This window comes from Babylonia areolata, chromosome 25 (genome assembly GCF_041734735.1).
Source record: "Babylonia areolata isolate BAREFJ2019XMU chromosome 25, ASM4173473v1, whole genome shotgun sequence".
In the NCBI taxonomy this organism is placed as follows: Eukaryota; Metazoa; Mollusca; class Gastropoda; order Neogastropoda; family Buccinidae; genus Babylonia; species Babylonia areolata.
Window position 1 is genome coordinate 17346126 of NC_134900.1, and position 15523 is coordinate 17361648.

The following is a 15523-nucleotide window of genomic DNA, read 5'->3' on the forward strand; positions in this document are numbered from 1 at the left end:
TGCCGTGTCCCAACCCCACGCCTCTCTCACCCCCACCCCCACCCCCCGGACCCCCCTCACTCCACTCCCAAACACACACACACACACGTGGCAAGCAATCGCACACACACACACACAAACATACAGACACAGGCAGACACAAACACTGAGACACACACACACTTACGCGCGAACTCGCGCTCACAAACACACACACACACCGCTCCCAACTCAATACGACACAACGCCGACAACCATGGCAACACAACACAACACAACACAACACACACACACACACACACACACACACACACACACACACACACACACACACAGAGCAGACTTTTTGCTGACATTGGCAAGTTACCCCCTCGCTTTAAACACAGAAAAAAACAGAAAAGAAAAAAAAAAGAACAGCAGCCAAAGATTCACCGGCAAGGCGCCTTACCTCCTTCATTCCCCCATTGCTCTTCCCTCCATCATAACACCCACACCATCCACTCACACACCTACCCCAGGCAACCACCCACCACCCACCACCCATCACTCGCTCCTTCTGGGATGGCCGCCAAAGTCTAGCTATTTTATTATTGGCTGCCGACTTGCAAAAGCCCCGGCTTTTGTCTACTTACTATGTTTTCTTGGTTGTTTCTTTTATTTGTTTGTTTTTTCCTTGGCAACTTCCAAGGACGTGTATGGAGGGACGTAGATTAAAATATTCTGTTCTGTACTGCTGCTGATGAAATAATAGGTAATGACGATAATAATCATCATCATCATCATCATCGTCGTCGTCGTCGTCATCACCATCATCATTGAGTCATCATCATCGTCGTCATCATAATAGCTTCTACACACAGTCCGTGACTATACTTATTATCTGTTATCGCTCGCTCAGTGATGTAATGCCAGCACCCTAGCATTGTTTGTCTGCGATAAAAGCGCACCCTCCCCCCCCCCCCCTGTCCCCCCTGCCCCCCCACCCCCCACCCCCCAACCCCCCCGTTCCCTCTACCCCATCCCCCACCCCCTCTTCCCCCATCCCCCAGTCCTGTAAGCCGACGAAAGCACGTGAACGCATGCTGCACGCGCAGATGTGGAACACATGTGGCCCCAGCCAGCAGGGAGCCACATCAGAATCACATCTCATAATACACACACACACACACACACACACACACACACACTCCTTTTCGATACCACGTGAATTTTACAGGTAAGTTAGTATACACACTGCTTCAGCACGTTCCTTTCGACGACTGATGTCACTGCGTGCGAGTCAGTCTTGAAGGGCCGGCGTCGGCGTTTGCATGCAGCGTTGGAATGAGATCCATAATTTATTATTCGCTTAGTCAGATAGATCTGACCGGCGGGGAAAAAAAATAAAATATATCTATGTCTTTCCTCTCTCTCTCACCGCGACCTACCTTCCTCCCATCATCATCATCATCATCATTATCTCTCTCTCTCTCTCTCTCTCTCTCTCTCTCTCTCTCTCTGTCTCTCTCCCTCTCTCTCTCTCTCTCTCTCAGTCTCTCCCTCTCTCTCTCTCTCAGTCTCTCCCCCCTCTCTCTCTCTCTCTCTCTCTCTCTCTCTCTCTCCCTCTCTCTCTCTCTCCTACAGGGCTGGATGGGTAAAACATATTGTTTGCTTATCTCATTACCCAGGTTAAAAAAACATCCGCTTCATTTCGTTTCGTTTCGTCTCTCTCTCTCTCTCTCTCTCTCCTCTCTCTCTCTCTCTCTCTCCCTCCCTCTCTCTCAATCTCCCTGTGTGCCCAAATCTATTCAACACCCTATTTCTAACCACGCAATATTATTATTATTATTATTATCATCATCATCATCATCATCATTATTATTATTATTTCGTTTTGTTTTGTGAATATTGTTTTAGTTGGTAATGTTTTTGTGTTGTATCTTTTTTCTTCTTTTTTTTCTTTTTTGTTACTGACGGATTTCGTTTCCATCGTTTGTTTGTACCGTTCTCTGACTGTCAGTCTGTCTGTCTGTCTGCACACTGAATCCCCCCTTCACCCCCCCCCCCCCACCCCCGCCTCTCTCCCCCCTCTCTCCCCCCCCTCTCTCTCTCTCTCTCTCTCTCTCTCAATACTGTCTCCGTTCATTGCTCTCTCCTTTCCTCCAACCGTCTGGTTTATAGAGTCAATGCTGGTGGCAGGGCAACACACACACACACACACACACACACAGAGAGAGAGAGAGAGAGAGAGGACTGTGTAAGATAAGAGCAGACTCTGGCCGAATACAGTCCATTCACTTCAAATGCACACCACACCTTTCCTCCCTCATCACCCCCCCCCCCACACCCACACACACCCACCCCCTCCCCCAGCCCCCCGCTCCCCCTCCACAACGGTCAATCCTTATTAGCACCACATCCCATCCCATCTCGACTCTCCCTCCCCCACCCCTCCCCCCACCCCCCCCCCCCCATCCCTTGCACCCCGCACAACCCCACCCCCACTGCCTACACTCCTTACCTTTTATTTATTATCACCCCGGCCCCATCCTCTCCCTTCCTCCTATCCCCCCCCCACCCCCCAACCCCCTCCGTCCACCATTCCACTCCTCAACGTTTCTCACTCTCTCTCTCTCCCCACCCCCTCTCTCTCTCTCTCTCCCTGCTTGTGCACACCGCTGGATATTATTGTTATGGAGTGCAGAGGAAAGCTGTGAATAGCGTGAATGTGTGCGGGGGGGAGGGAAGGGGGTAGAGGGGAGGGGGAGGGGAGGAGAAGGAGGAAGGAAAGAGACGACGCGTGTTTTTCACCGACTTGATGACGTCAGCATGTTGCTGACGTCATTACCCATTTCTTTGAGTCCCGACTCGATCTCTCTCTCTCTCTCTCTCTCTCTCTCTCTCCCCGTAAGTTTCTACTCAACCTATACTCTTCCAGACGTTCCACAACCATCCCCTAACGCTAGATATACAGTTCAAGACGTCATTAACCATTTTTGAGTCCTGGGTCTCTCTCTCTCTCTCTCTCTCTCTCTCTCTCTCTCAGTCTCTCTCTCTCTCTCTCTTCCCACCAAGTTTCCACTCCTCTAACACTCTCCCAGACGTTCCAACCATCCCCAAACACAAGATATACAGTTCAAGATAGGCAGTCTCAAGAGCTAGATCCGAACAACAGCAACAACAAACATCAGTAAAACGTCAGTTCTGTTCTTCAGCCAACATACGCCGTGACTGCTGAGTGCCAATTTTGCACTTTTTTTCCCCCCCCCTTCAGTGTTTTGGTTGGGGTTTTTTTCTTTCTTCTTAAGGCCTTACCTGGGTCAAAAAGAGCATAAAACTGCAGCCTCTGCGATGAAACTCAATTTATTTCTGCCCAGCTCGACAACTGTGTGTGCCCAGTTCTAGCTTGTATTTTTTTTTTTTACACACACACACACACACACACACACACACACACACACAATGGCGCACGCACTCTCTCTCTCTCTCTCTCTCACACACACACACACACACACACACACACACAATGGCGCACGCACTCTCTCTCTCTCTCTCTCTCTCTCTCTCTCTCTCTCTCTCTCTCTCTCTCACACACACACACACACACACAATGGCGCACGCTCTCTCTCTCTCTCTCTCTCTCTCTCTCTCTCACACACACACACACACACACACACACACACACACACACACACACACACACACAATGACACACGCACTCTCTCTCTCTCTCTCTCTCTCTCTCTCTCACACACACACACACACACACACACACACACACAATGGCGCACGCACTCTCTCTCTCTCTCTCTCTCTCTCTCTCACACACACACACACACACACACAATGGCGCACGCACTCTCTTTCTCTCTCTCTCTCTCACACACACACACACACACACACACACACACACAATGGCGCACGCACTCTCTCTCTCTCTCTCTCTCTCTCTCTCTCCTCTCTCTCTCTCTCTCTCTCTCTCTCTCTCTCTCACACACACACACACACACACACAATGGCGCACGCACTCTCTCTCTCTCTCTCTCTCTCTCTCTCTCTCTCTCTCTCTCTCTCACACACACACACACACACACACACACACAGAATGGCGCACGCACTCTCTCTCTCTCTCTCTCTCTCTCTCTCTCTCTCTCTCACACACACACACACACACACACAATGGCGCACGCACTCTCTCTCTCTCTCTCACCCACACACACACACACACATACACACACACACACAATGGCGCACGCACTCTCTCTCTCTCTCTCTCTCTCTCTCTCTCTCTCTCTCTCACACACACATACACACACTGGCGCGCGCGCACCCACCCACACACACACACACACACACACACACAATGGCGCACGCACTCTCTCTCTCTCTCTCTCTCTCTCTCTCTCTCACACACACACACACACACACACACACAATGGCGCACGCACTCTCTCTCTCTCTCTCTCTCTCTCTCACACACACACACACACACACACACACACACACACACACACACAATGGCGCACGCACTCTCTCTCTCTCTCTCTCTCTCTCTCTCTCTCTCACACACACACACACACACACACACACAGAGTAAATATCCAGCCGCTGCAGAAGTGTTGTCTCTTTTCCTACACACGAGTTGGGGGGAAGCAGTAACCACAAGATTCAGCGCTATATAAATACTATCATTATTATTATTATTATTATTATTATTATTAACCAGAACCCTACAACCCATCGCCAAGCAACCCGGCCTCTCTTTCTCTATCAGTGTTTCTGTGGACATTTTCTGTCTCTTTCTCTCTCTCTTTATCGAAGCATCTCTTGTCCACGAACAGTTATCTGTCATTTTCGCTCTCACTCAGAGATTCAAATTGCGGAAAACTCTGTGTGTGTGTGTGTGTGTGTGTGTGTGTGTGTGTGTGTGTGTGTGTGTGTGTGTGTGTGTGTGTGTATACACACCACCAACAACACTACTAACCAACACCACCAACACCACAACCACCAACACGAACACCACCACAACCACCACCAACACCAACACCACAACCACCAACACCACCACAACCAACAACAACAACTACCACACCACGACCACCACTTCCACCACAACCACCACACCACGACCTCCACCACCAATACACATCACTACCACCACCAACAACAACAACAACCACACCACGACCTCCACCACCAATACGCATCACTACCACCACCATCAACAACAACAACACCACGACCTCCACCACCAATACATATCACTACCACCACCACCAACAACAACAACCACACCACGACCTCCACCACCAATACACATCACTACCACCACCAACAACAACAACCACACCACGACCTCCACCACCAATACACATCACTACCACCACCAACAACAACAACAACACCACGACCTCCACCACCAATACACATCACTACCACCACCAACAACAAGAACAACCACACCACGACCTCCACCAACCACAGCCACACAAAAATCCACCAGCACAACACAACACCACCACCTCCACCACCACCACCACCAACACCACCATCACCACCAACAACACCACCTCCAACTACCACCACATCACCTCTACAATCACCGCCACAATCACCACCCCCACCACCACCAACAACAACAACACCACGACCTCCACCACCAATACACATCACTACCACCACCACCAACAACAACAACAACACCACGACCTCCACCACCAATACACATCACTACCACCACCAACAACAACAACAACAACACCACGACCTCCACCACCAATACACATCACTACCACCACCAACAACAACAACAACCACAGCCACACAAAATCCACCAGCACAACACAACACCACCACCTCCACCACCACCACCACCAACACCACCATCACCACCAACAACACCACCTCCAACCACCACCACATCACCTCTACAATCACCGCCACAATCACCACCCCCACATCCACCACCCCCACAATCACCACCCCCACAACCACCACCCCCACAATCACCACCCCCACAACCACCACCACCAACTCACCAATGTTGACGATCCTGATGCCCTCGTCCTCCTCCAGAAACTTGAGGGTCATGGTGACGTTCTCCAGCTTCTGCGTGCGGAAGTTGGGCCGCTTGTTGATGTGCTTGAACTTCTTGCTGGACAGCACCTCGATCAGGGCGATCAGGCGGAGCCCGTCCGAGAAGTCCCCCTCCAGGTCGTTGATGCTCTTGTTGACCGTCTTGAGGTGCTCGTTGGCCCATCGCGTGAAGGTGTTCTTCTGGATGATCTTCCACTGGGCGTCATCGGCCAGCTCCCGCTCGGACTGCAAGGCCTCCTCCTCGTCGAATTCCTCCCCCTGCATTGTTGCTGGTTTCACGGGGAGAGAGGTGTAGTTGTAGTTGAAGCTGTAGTAGTAGTAGTAGAAGAACTAGTGGCCTTCGTTTTGTCCGCGCGATTCCAAGTTAGGGAGAGAGAGAGATACGAGTGCTGCTGCCCTCCAAAAAACAGAAATGATGATATAAAAAACAAATCGAAGTGTTCCCTTGTTGCTGATGTCACCTCTCACCCTGAGTCCTCTCTCTCTCTCGGTGTGGACTGACTGTGATGAACCTGAGGACAGAGGAAGAGGAGAAGCCTGAAGAGGGATCAGCACGTGGTCTTACGTTACGTTACGTTACGTCTCCTCAGTGAGAAAGAGGAGGAGCTGGAGGAGGAGGGAGGAGGAAGGGAGGAAGGGGGGAGGGGGATGAGATGGAAGGGAGGTGTCAGAGGGAGAGGGAGATGGGGTTAGGGTGGAGAGTGAGAGAGGGGGGGGAGAGAGGAGGGAGTAGGAAGGAGAGAAAGAGGGAGAGAGAGGGTATGAAAGAGAGAGAGAGAAAGAGAGAGAGAGTACATTTTTTTTACTGGAGGGTAGGGGGGATGAATAAGCATATTAGGCACGAGAGAGAGAGTGACAGAGACAGACAGACAGTCAGTCAGAGAGAAAAAGAGAGAGAGACAGAAAGAGAGAGAGAGAGACAATTCAGACTGCAGATTGTTTATTCAGATAGGGCATAGCCTCGACAGAAGAGGTGTAAACGAGGCACACCAATCTTTCAATCATAATGTCAATGAAACAGAAATAAAAATTACAAAAGAAAGAAGAAGAAGAAACAGCAAGTACTGTTTATCAAAGGCACAAACAGGATACATTACCAACCTACAGTCCGTGAAACATCTCTTACCCTTAAAGTCTTAACTCCCGAGAGCAAGGTTTCGGTTGCGCATGCGCACTAGAGCCTATCCATAAAAGGGAAAGGGGCGGAGTTTATCTATAAAAAGCGCGAGCACGTGTCCGGTAGGTTAGTAGATCGTCATATTTCTCTCCATTTGCATGTTTTACAAACAATGTGGTCGTTTACGGTTGCCAACGTCGAGGGGCTGTCTGCATGCTTTCCAATTCTCACCGGACAGTACCACGTGCTGGTGCTATTTTTATCTGACAGACACGTCTAGCGCAAACACAAACGGCTCTAGCTCCGCCCCTTTTCTCTGCATTCAAATTTTGTATTACGTGTAGCTGACACATTTTGTACTTTCCAAAGTCAATTCAGGTCTAGATTGGAAGCTGCTAGGCAAATCTCGCTCTCTGCCATAAATGAAGCCAAACCGTAGCTTTATTAGGCTTTTATTTTGAATAAACCTTCACCGACGTCACAGTGTCAGACTCTGGTGAGAAACTGGCTTGATTCAAATCGCCCGCCATTTATAGTCCGGTTCAGGCTTCAAGAGATTTGTATGTATTTCTCTTTTTATCACAACAGATTTCTCCGTGTGAAATTCGGGCTGCTCTCCCCAGGGAGAGCACGTCGCTACACTGCAACGCCACCCTTTTTTTTTCTTTTTTTTTTCCTGCGTGCAGTTTTATTTGTTTTTCTTATCGAAGTGGATTTTTCTACAGAATTTTGCCAGGAACAACCCTTTTGTTGCCGTGGGTTCTTTTACGTGCGCTAAGTGCATACTGCACACGGGACCTCGGTTTATCGTCTCATCCGAATGACTAGCGTCCAGCCCACCACTCAAGGTCTAGTGGAGGGGGAGAAAATATCGGCGGCTGAGCCGTGATTCGAACCAGCGCGCTCAGATTCTCTCGCTTCCTAGGCGGACGCGTTACCTCTAGGCCATCACTCCACTTTCTCCTCTTCATACACAGAGAGAGAGAGAGACGCTGAGATCACGACCCAATGAAACTGAAACACTCAAAAAAGATAACTTTGCATTTCGGTGTGTGACAGGGAGGGAGGGGGGGGGGGATGGGAGTGGATGAGAGGAGGGGGAATGGGGGCGGGGGGGGGGGGAGTCGTGGGGGAGCCCAAAGCTAGTATCACAACCACTCCTTTCTTTTCCGGGCACATAAACATGCCGTGCCCTGGGAGATCTATTCGCTTGCAGTGAACGTCAAATGTATATACAGTGCTTGAAAAGAAAAAAAGGGGGGGTCAGATGGTAATGATACCAACAGCATGGCTACAGGAGGGAGGAGGCCGGGTGTGAGGGGGCAGGGGGTTGGGGCGTGGTGGTGGGGGAGCGGTTGTGGGTGGCGGCACAGGGGAGACGTGGGTGGGGGTGGGGGGGCCAGATCTTGAGAGATCTATTTATTTACATTGTAACAATTTACATCTTGAAGTCAAATGTGTATATATTACAACACCCGAAAACAAAAGTGGGGTTAGATGATAATGATACACCCGGCAGCGCTACAAGAGGGGGTGGGTGGGGGGGGGGAAGGTGAGACGGGGCGATAGGGTTTGTGGGCCCGGGGGGTGGCGGGGAAGAGGCGGGGGGGTTGGGGGGGGGGGGGGGGGGGGGGGGCGGGGGCGGGAGTAGCAGATCCTGGTAGACTTATTCAGTTGCATTTTTTTTTTTCCGTCGAAAATGAAATTAAATGGTAATGACAGCTGCCAACAGAACGGCGTGACGAGCTATGACATCTTCCTCATGTCCCCCCCAACGACCCCAGCGGTCAAGGGAATGAGTGAGTGAGTGAGTGAAGGTAGATGGTAATGGTACCAACCCACAGCATCGCTACAGGAGAGAGGAGACTGGGTGAGGGGGTTTGTGTGGGATGGGGTGGGGGGGCAGAATGGTGGGTGGCAGATCCTGGCAGACTTATTCTGCTGCATTTTGATATGTCACATCTACGTCAAATGTGTACAGTGCTTAAAAAAAAAAGAAAATTACATGTTAATGGTGCTACATGCATCGTTACGAGACGGAAGAAGCTGGATGACGGGGGAGTGAGGGGGGGGGGGAGGGAGGGGTGGAGGGATGGGGGGAGGTATGTAGTGTGGGAAAAGGAGGCAGACAGACATATAGATATACAGGCAGGTAGACAGACAGACAGACAGACAGGGGTACAGCTGAAAAGGCACAGAGGCGGAGGAAGGCGGATCGTATTTTGGGTGAAGGTCTGAATGGAGAGAATCTAAAACAATGTGTCTTGAGGAAACTTCAGCATGTGATGATGTTCGACCGGCGTGACAACGGAATTTTCAAGGAGAGATTGTCTGAGGGAATGGGAGCAATAATAAGTACTTGAAGAGACAAGAGAGAGAGAGAGAGGGGTGGGGGGGGTAGAGGGGGGCGGGGGGGGGGGGAGAGGGGAGAGAGAGAGACAGAAGAGGGATAGGGGGATAAGGGGAAGAGGATGGAGAGGAGAAAGAGAGATAGGGAGAGAGAGAGAGAGGGAGAGCGAGAAAGAGAGATAGAGGGAGAGCGAGAAAGAGAGATACAGTGAGAGGGAGAGGGAGAATGAGAGAGAGAGCGAGAGGCAGAGGGAGAAAGAGATAGAGGGAGAGAGATAGAGGGAGAGGAAGAAAGAGAGATAGAGGGAGAGGGAGAAAGAGAGATAGAGGGAGAGCGAGAAAGAGAGATAAAGTGAGAGGGAGAGGGAGAATGAGAGAGAGAGCGAGAGGCAGAGGGATAGGGAGAGAGATAGAGGGAGAGGGAGAAAGAGAGATAGAGTGAGAGGGAGAAAGAGAGATAGAGGGAGAGGGAGAAAGAGAGATAGAGGGAGAGGGAGAAAGAGAGATAGAGTGAGAGGGAGAGGGAGAAAGAGAGAGAGAGCGAGAGGCAGAGGGATAGGGAGAGATAGAGGGAGAGGAAGAAAGAGAGATAGAGTGAGAGGGAGAGGGAGAAAGAGAGATAGAGGGAGAGGGAGAAAGAGAGATAGAGGGAGAGGGAGAAAGAGCGAGAGGGAGAGGGAGAAAGAGAGACAGAGAGGGAGAGGGAGAAAGAGAGATAGAGTGAGAGGGAGAGGGAGAAAGAGAGAGAGAGCGAGAGGGAGAGGGAGAAAGACTGAGAGACAGAGCGAGAGGGAGAGGGAGAAAGAGAGATAAAAGACAGAGAGATAATCACGACGAGGGTGCCAGAAAGACAGACAGAGGGTTGATGCAATAATAATGATGATGATGATGATGATATAGAGACAAACAGAGATATCAAACAAAATCTGGTGCATTTACAAGATAAAAAAAAAATGTGTGCGCGTGCGCCTTTTGTGTGTGTGTGTGTGTGTGTGTGTGTGTGTGTGTGTGTGTGTGTGTGTGCATGTGTGTGTGTGTGTGTGAATATGTGAATATGTGAAAGAAAATGAGAAAAAAATTAAAGAGAAAAAGAAGGAGAGAGAATGAAAGATAGAGATTTAGACTGGGCGAGAAGGGAGAACGAGATACAGACAGAGAGAGAGACTGAGATTGAGAGAGAGAGAGACAGATAGACGGAAAGAGTGAGAGATGAGAGAGAACCAGAGAGAGAGAGAGAGAGAGAGAGAGAAGGAGAGGGGTAGGAAGGCAAAACAAATTCTATATTTGCGAAGATATTAGATAAGTATATATATATATATATGCTCTCTTTCTACGCCCAGCTAGCTCTCACCGAAAAGTGGGGCCAACACGAAAAGCAGCAGTAACTGCAGTTACGCAACGATGTATCAGCAGAACCCTTCCTGACACACCCCTTCCTAGTACTCCACTTCCTAGTACTCCCACTTCCTAGTACACCCCTCCCTGGCACACCCCCTTCCATAGTACTCCCTTCCTAGTACACCCCTTCTTAGTACTCCCTTCCTAGTACTACCCTTCCTAGTGCTTCACTTCCTAGTACTCCCCCTTCCTAGTACACCCCTCCCCAGCATAACCCTCCCTGGCACACCCGCTCCATAGTACTCCCTTCCTAGTACACCCCTTCTTAGTACTCCCTTCCTAGTACTCCCCCTTCCTAGTACACCCCTCCCCAGCATAACCCTCCCTGGCACACCCGCTCCATAGTACTCCCTTCCTAGTACTCCCCCCCCTCCTAGTACACTCCTCCCTAGTACACTCCTCCCTAGTACACCCCTTCCTAGTACTCCCTTTCCTAGTACACCCCTTTCCAGTACTCCCCTCCCTGGTACTCCCTTACCTAGCACACCCCTCCATAGTACACCCCTTCCTAGGACCGTACTCCCCCTTCCTAGTACATCCCCTTCCTATTACATCCCTTCCCAGTACCCTTCCTGATACAACCCCTTCCTAGTACAGCCCTTTCCTTGTACCCTTCCTGATACAACCCCTTCCTAGTACAGCCCTTTCCTTGTACCCTTCCTGATACAACCCCTTCCTAGTACAGCCCTTTCCTAGTACCCTTCCTGATACAACCCCTTCCTAGTACAGCCCTTTCCTAGTACCCTTCCTGATACACCCCCTTCCTAGTACAGCCCTTTCCTTGTACCCTTCCTGATACAACCCCTTCCTAGTACAGCCCTTTCCTAGTACACCCCTTCCTATAACACACCTTTCCAGTACTCCCCTTCCTAGTACTCCCTTTCCTAGTATACCCCTTCCCAGGGCACCTCTTTCTAACACTCCCATTCCTAGTACACACTTTCCTAGTACTCCCCTTCCTATAACACACCTTTCCACTACCCCCCTCCTAGTAGACCCCTTCCTGGTACACCCCTTCCTAGCACATCCCTTTCCACCCTGTCCTAGTACACCCCTTCCTAGCACATCCCTTTCCACCCTGTCCTAGTACACCCCTTCCTAGCACATCCCTTTCCACCCTGTCCTAGTACACCCCTTCCTAGCACATCCCTTTCCACCCCGTGTCCTAGTGCACCCCTTCCTAGCACATCCCTTTCCACCCTGTCCTAGTACACCCCTTCCTAGCACATCCCTTTCCACCCTTTCCTAGTACACCCCTTCCTAGCACATCCCTTTCCACCCTTTCCTAGTACACCCCTTCCTAGCACATCCCTTTCCACCCCGTGTCCTAGTAAACCCCTTCCTAGCACATCCCTTTCCTAGTACACCCCTTCCTAGCACATCCCTTTCCACCCTTTTCCTAGTACACCCCTTCCTAGTACTCCCCTTCCCATTAACCCCTTCCTGCCTAACTCCAGACCTCCCACCTCCACCTCCTCCTTCCTCTGCTGGTATTCAAACATCAATGAAAGGTGGGGAAATTTCCTAAATATTCAGTGCATCATCTAATTCTTACTGCTGAAAGATACAGTCTTTCTCATTGTAGAGACATGCAACTGATTTACTCTGTCCCTCCCCTTTTCCCCCCAACACACACAAAAAGCCAACAAAAACAACCCTGAACACACACAAAAAAAACCAACACAATAACGCGCGCGCACACACACACACACACACACACATTCCTAGTCAGGTGATGCTAACAGATGATGAATATATACAAACAAGATTAGGAAAATTTTGTTTATGAATGCTGCTGCAATTTACTGCATTAACTGATTGAGTAATTGTGTGTTTTTCCTTCCTTCATTTATTTACCATTGCACTTGTGTCTTATAAACCTTACGGTTTCATGACAATAAAATCTCTTCTATTCTATTCTATTCTATTCACACACACACACACACACACACACACACACACACACACACACACACACACACACACACACACGACACACACATGCAGGCAGATTGAGAAACAGAGACAGCCGGAGAGGTGAAGACAGAGCACAGGCACTAAAGTCACGAACTAGTTACTCAGTACAACACTTCTACTGAAAACATTCCAAACAAAACAAAACACAACTCCTCAAAACTTCTTCTAGCCAACTTCCATGAAGACCGCTTGCTGTCATCAGTTACAAACGGGTAGACAAGCAACGGCAGAGAGAGAGAGAGAGAGAGACAGAGAACGAACGAACGAACGAACGAACGAAGTTTTTTTATTGAGGGAAGTGGAATAAGCATACATGTGCTTTTTTTCATCCAGCCCTCAGGGCAAATGGAAATTGAATATGAATCAAAACATCCACAAAGTAGCAAAGAGATGAAGAAATAAAGACATGACATTCACATTCACATTTAAACATGCACATCTACATAATAAACATGTACATTTACATAATCATGATACAAACATCATCATGTCATGAAGGAAAAAGATCAAACCATCCCCCCTTTAAAAAAAAAAACAAAAAACAAACAAACAAAAAAACAACAACAAAAAAAGCCCCTCTCAAGCCTCCCCCCCCTGCCCCCCCCCCCCCCCCAAAAAAAAAAAAAAAAATTCAGGACACTGATTGTGGTTGTATATCATTAAGTAGAGAGAGAGAGGGGGGGAGAGAGAGAGAGAGATACATTCACGACCTGAACTTAAAAACCCACATAAACAACAGTTGTGCTCAAGCACACACAAAAAAAAGTCCTGCCCCAGACATTTTAAAACCTTTCTTTTCTTTTTTTTTTTAAGACTTAAAAAAAAAAAAATAATAATAACCTTCAAAAATCCCCGACCTTCCAAAATAAACTGATAAACGATGGAGTGCGAATACATACTGCATACAAACTTCACCGACAATGCAGTTAACAGAACATCAAACAGAGGTTTGTACGGGTTTGTTATCAGAGAACAGATAGAAACACCAGAATGAGGGAATAAAGACTACTATACTAGCAATACACTGACAAACTCTGAGGAAACTGCACTGATGTCAAATAAAGAAGAAAAATCGCCGCATGGTATAATCAGAGACCTTTCACAGAATCAGGAAGGGACTAAATAAGTCAGTGTACACACACACTTTGTGGACAATGCAATTTAACAATAAAGACGGAAGAAAAAGTGGAGGGCGGGGGGCGGGGGGTGGGGGGGGCGGGTATATACCAAGAACCCCAACGGATCCAGGAAGAGATAAGCAAAACCTATTAATTAAACTTTGAGGACAATGCAATTTAAAAAATATATATATATATAAAGAGAAAACGTTTGCATGGGACACTAACCACAACAGATCTAGGAAGAGACAAACAAGCCTATTAAACTTTACGGACAATGCAATTCAAAATAAAATAAGAGGAGATTGTATGGGATAAACAGAGAACAAAAACAGATCCAGTCAAAAGTAACTGAGCAAGTCTACTAAACTTTGCGGACGACACAATTCAAAAGAAAGAAGAGGAGTTTGTATGAGATAAACAGAGAACCCTAACGGATCCACGGGATGAGATAAGCAAGCCTATTAAACGTCGCGGACAATGCAATTCAAAACTTTTTGAAAAGAGAAAATGTATGGGATAATCAGCCTAGAACCATAACAGTTCCAGGATGAGGCAAGCGGCAAGTCTTATAAACTTTGCGGACAATGCAATTTAGAATAAAAGAATAAAAAGTTTGTATGTGATAATCAGAGAACTATAATAGATCCAGTAAAAGTTTAGCAAGTCTTACTTAAACTCTGCAGTCGATGCAATTCAAAACAAACGAACAAAAAAAAAATCTGTATGGGGACATTCTCAGAATCATAACAGACCCAGGCAAAGACCGAGAAGCAAGCCTACTAAACTACACACAGAGACTTTACAGACAGAGCGATTTTTTTTCTTTCTAAAGTTAAAATAACGAGGAAAAGTTCCAACGGGCCACAAACAGAGCCACCAGGAAGAGAGCCCCCCCAAAACAGCAAGCCTGCAACACAAGTACACACAGACATAACAGACCCTAAAGGTTTGTCAAGGGGGGGAGGTAAGGTACAATACGTACCGGTCTGGAATTCCCGGCTTCTTCCTCCTTTCCTTTGCTGCCCAGGCCGCAGCTACGAACCACCACCACACACAACAAGCGCTGCGAAGAGAAGAGAGAGAGAGGGTGAGACACTCACTTCCCTCTGAGAGCAGCACAAGGGGTGGTGGGGGTGGGGGGGAGGTAGTAAAGAGGAGGAGGAGGAGGAGGTAGCCCAAACAGCATCCAACCTGCGGACGTCTTCCACACGGCAGCCCAAAGACAGGCAAAAGCTTGCCGACTCCGCGGCTTCAGATTGGCTGGAACCTCCTGCCTGAGACGAAACGCGAGACAGGCGCGTGCGAAGGTGCGTGTGTGTGTGTGTGTGTGTGTGCAGCGCGTGCGTGCGTGGTGCTGTGTGGGTCTGTGATGCTCTTCTGTCTCTGTCTCTCTGGTTGCGTTGTTATGAGTTCATGTGCACAGTTGCCCTCTCTCTCTCTCCCTCTCTCTCTCTGTCTCTCTCTCTCTGTGATCTTGATGAAGAAGCAAAGCTTGTTGGTCGCTTCG

General features: G+C 48.8%; 1 protein-coding gene across 1 annotated transcript in view; it reads right to left on the reverse strand.

Annotated features, from left to right (window-relative positions):
- LOC143300069 (filamin-A-like) overlaps positions 1-15154 on the reverse strand; it is a 112009-nt gene extending 96855 nt beyond the window's left edge. Inside the window, 2 exon segments of the mRNA XM_076613628.1 lie at positions 5997-6566; positions 14999-15154. Coding sequence (XP_076469743.1) covers positions 5997-6318 — 322 coding nt within the window. The 5' untranslated portion in view covers positions 6319-6566; positions 14999-15154.
- Positions 15155-15523: the final 369 nt, after the last annotated feature.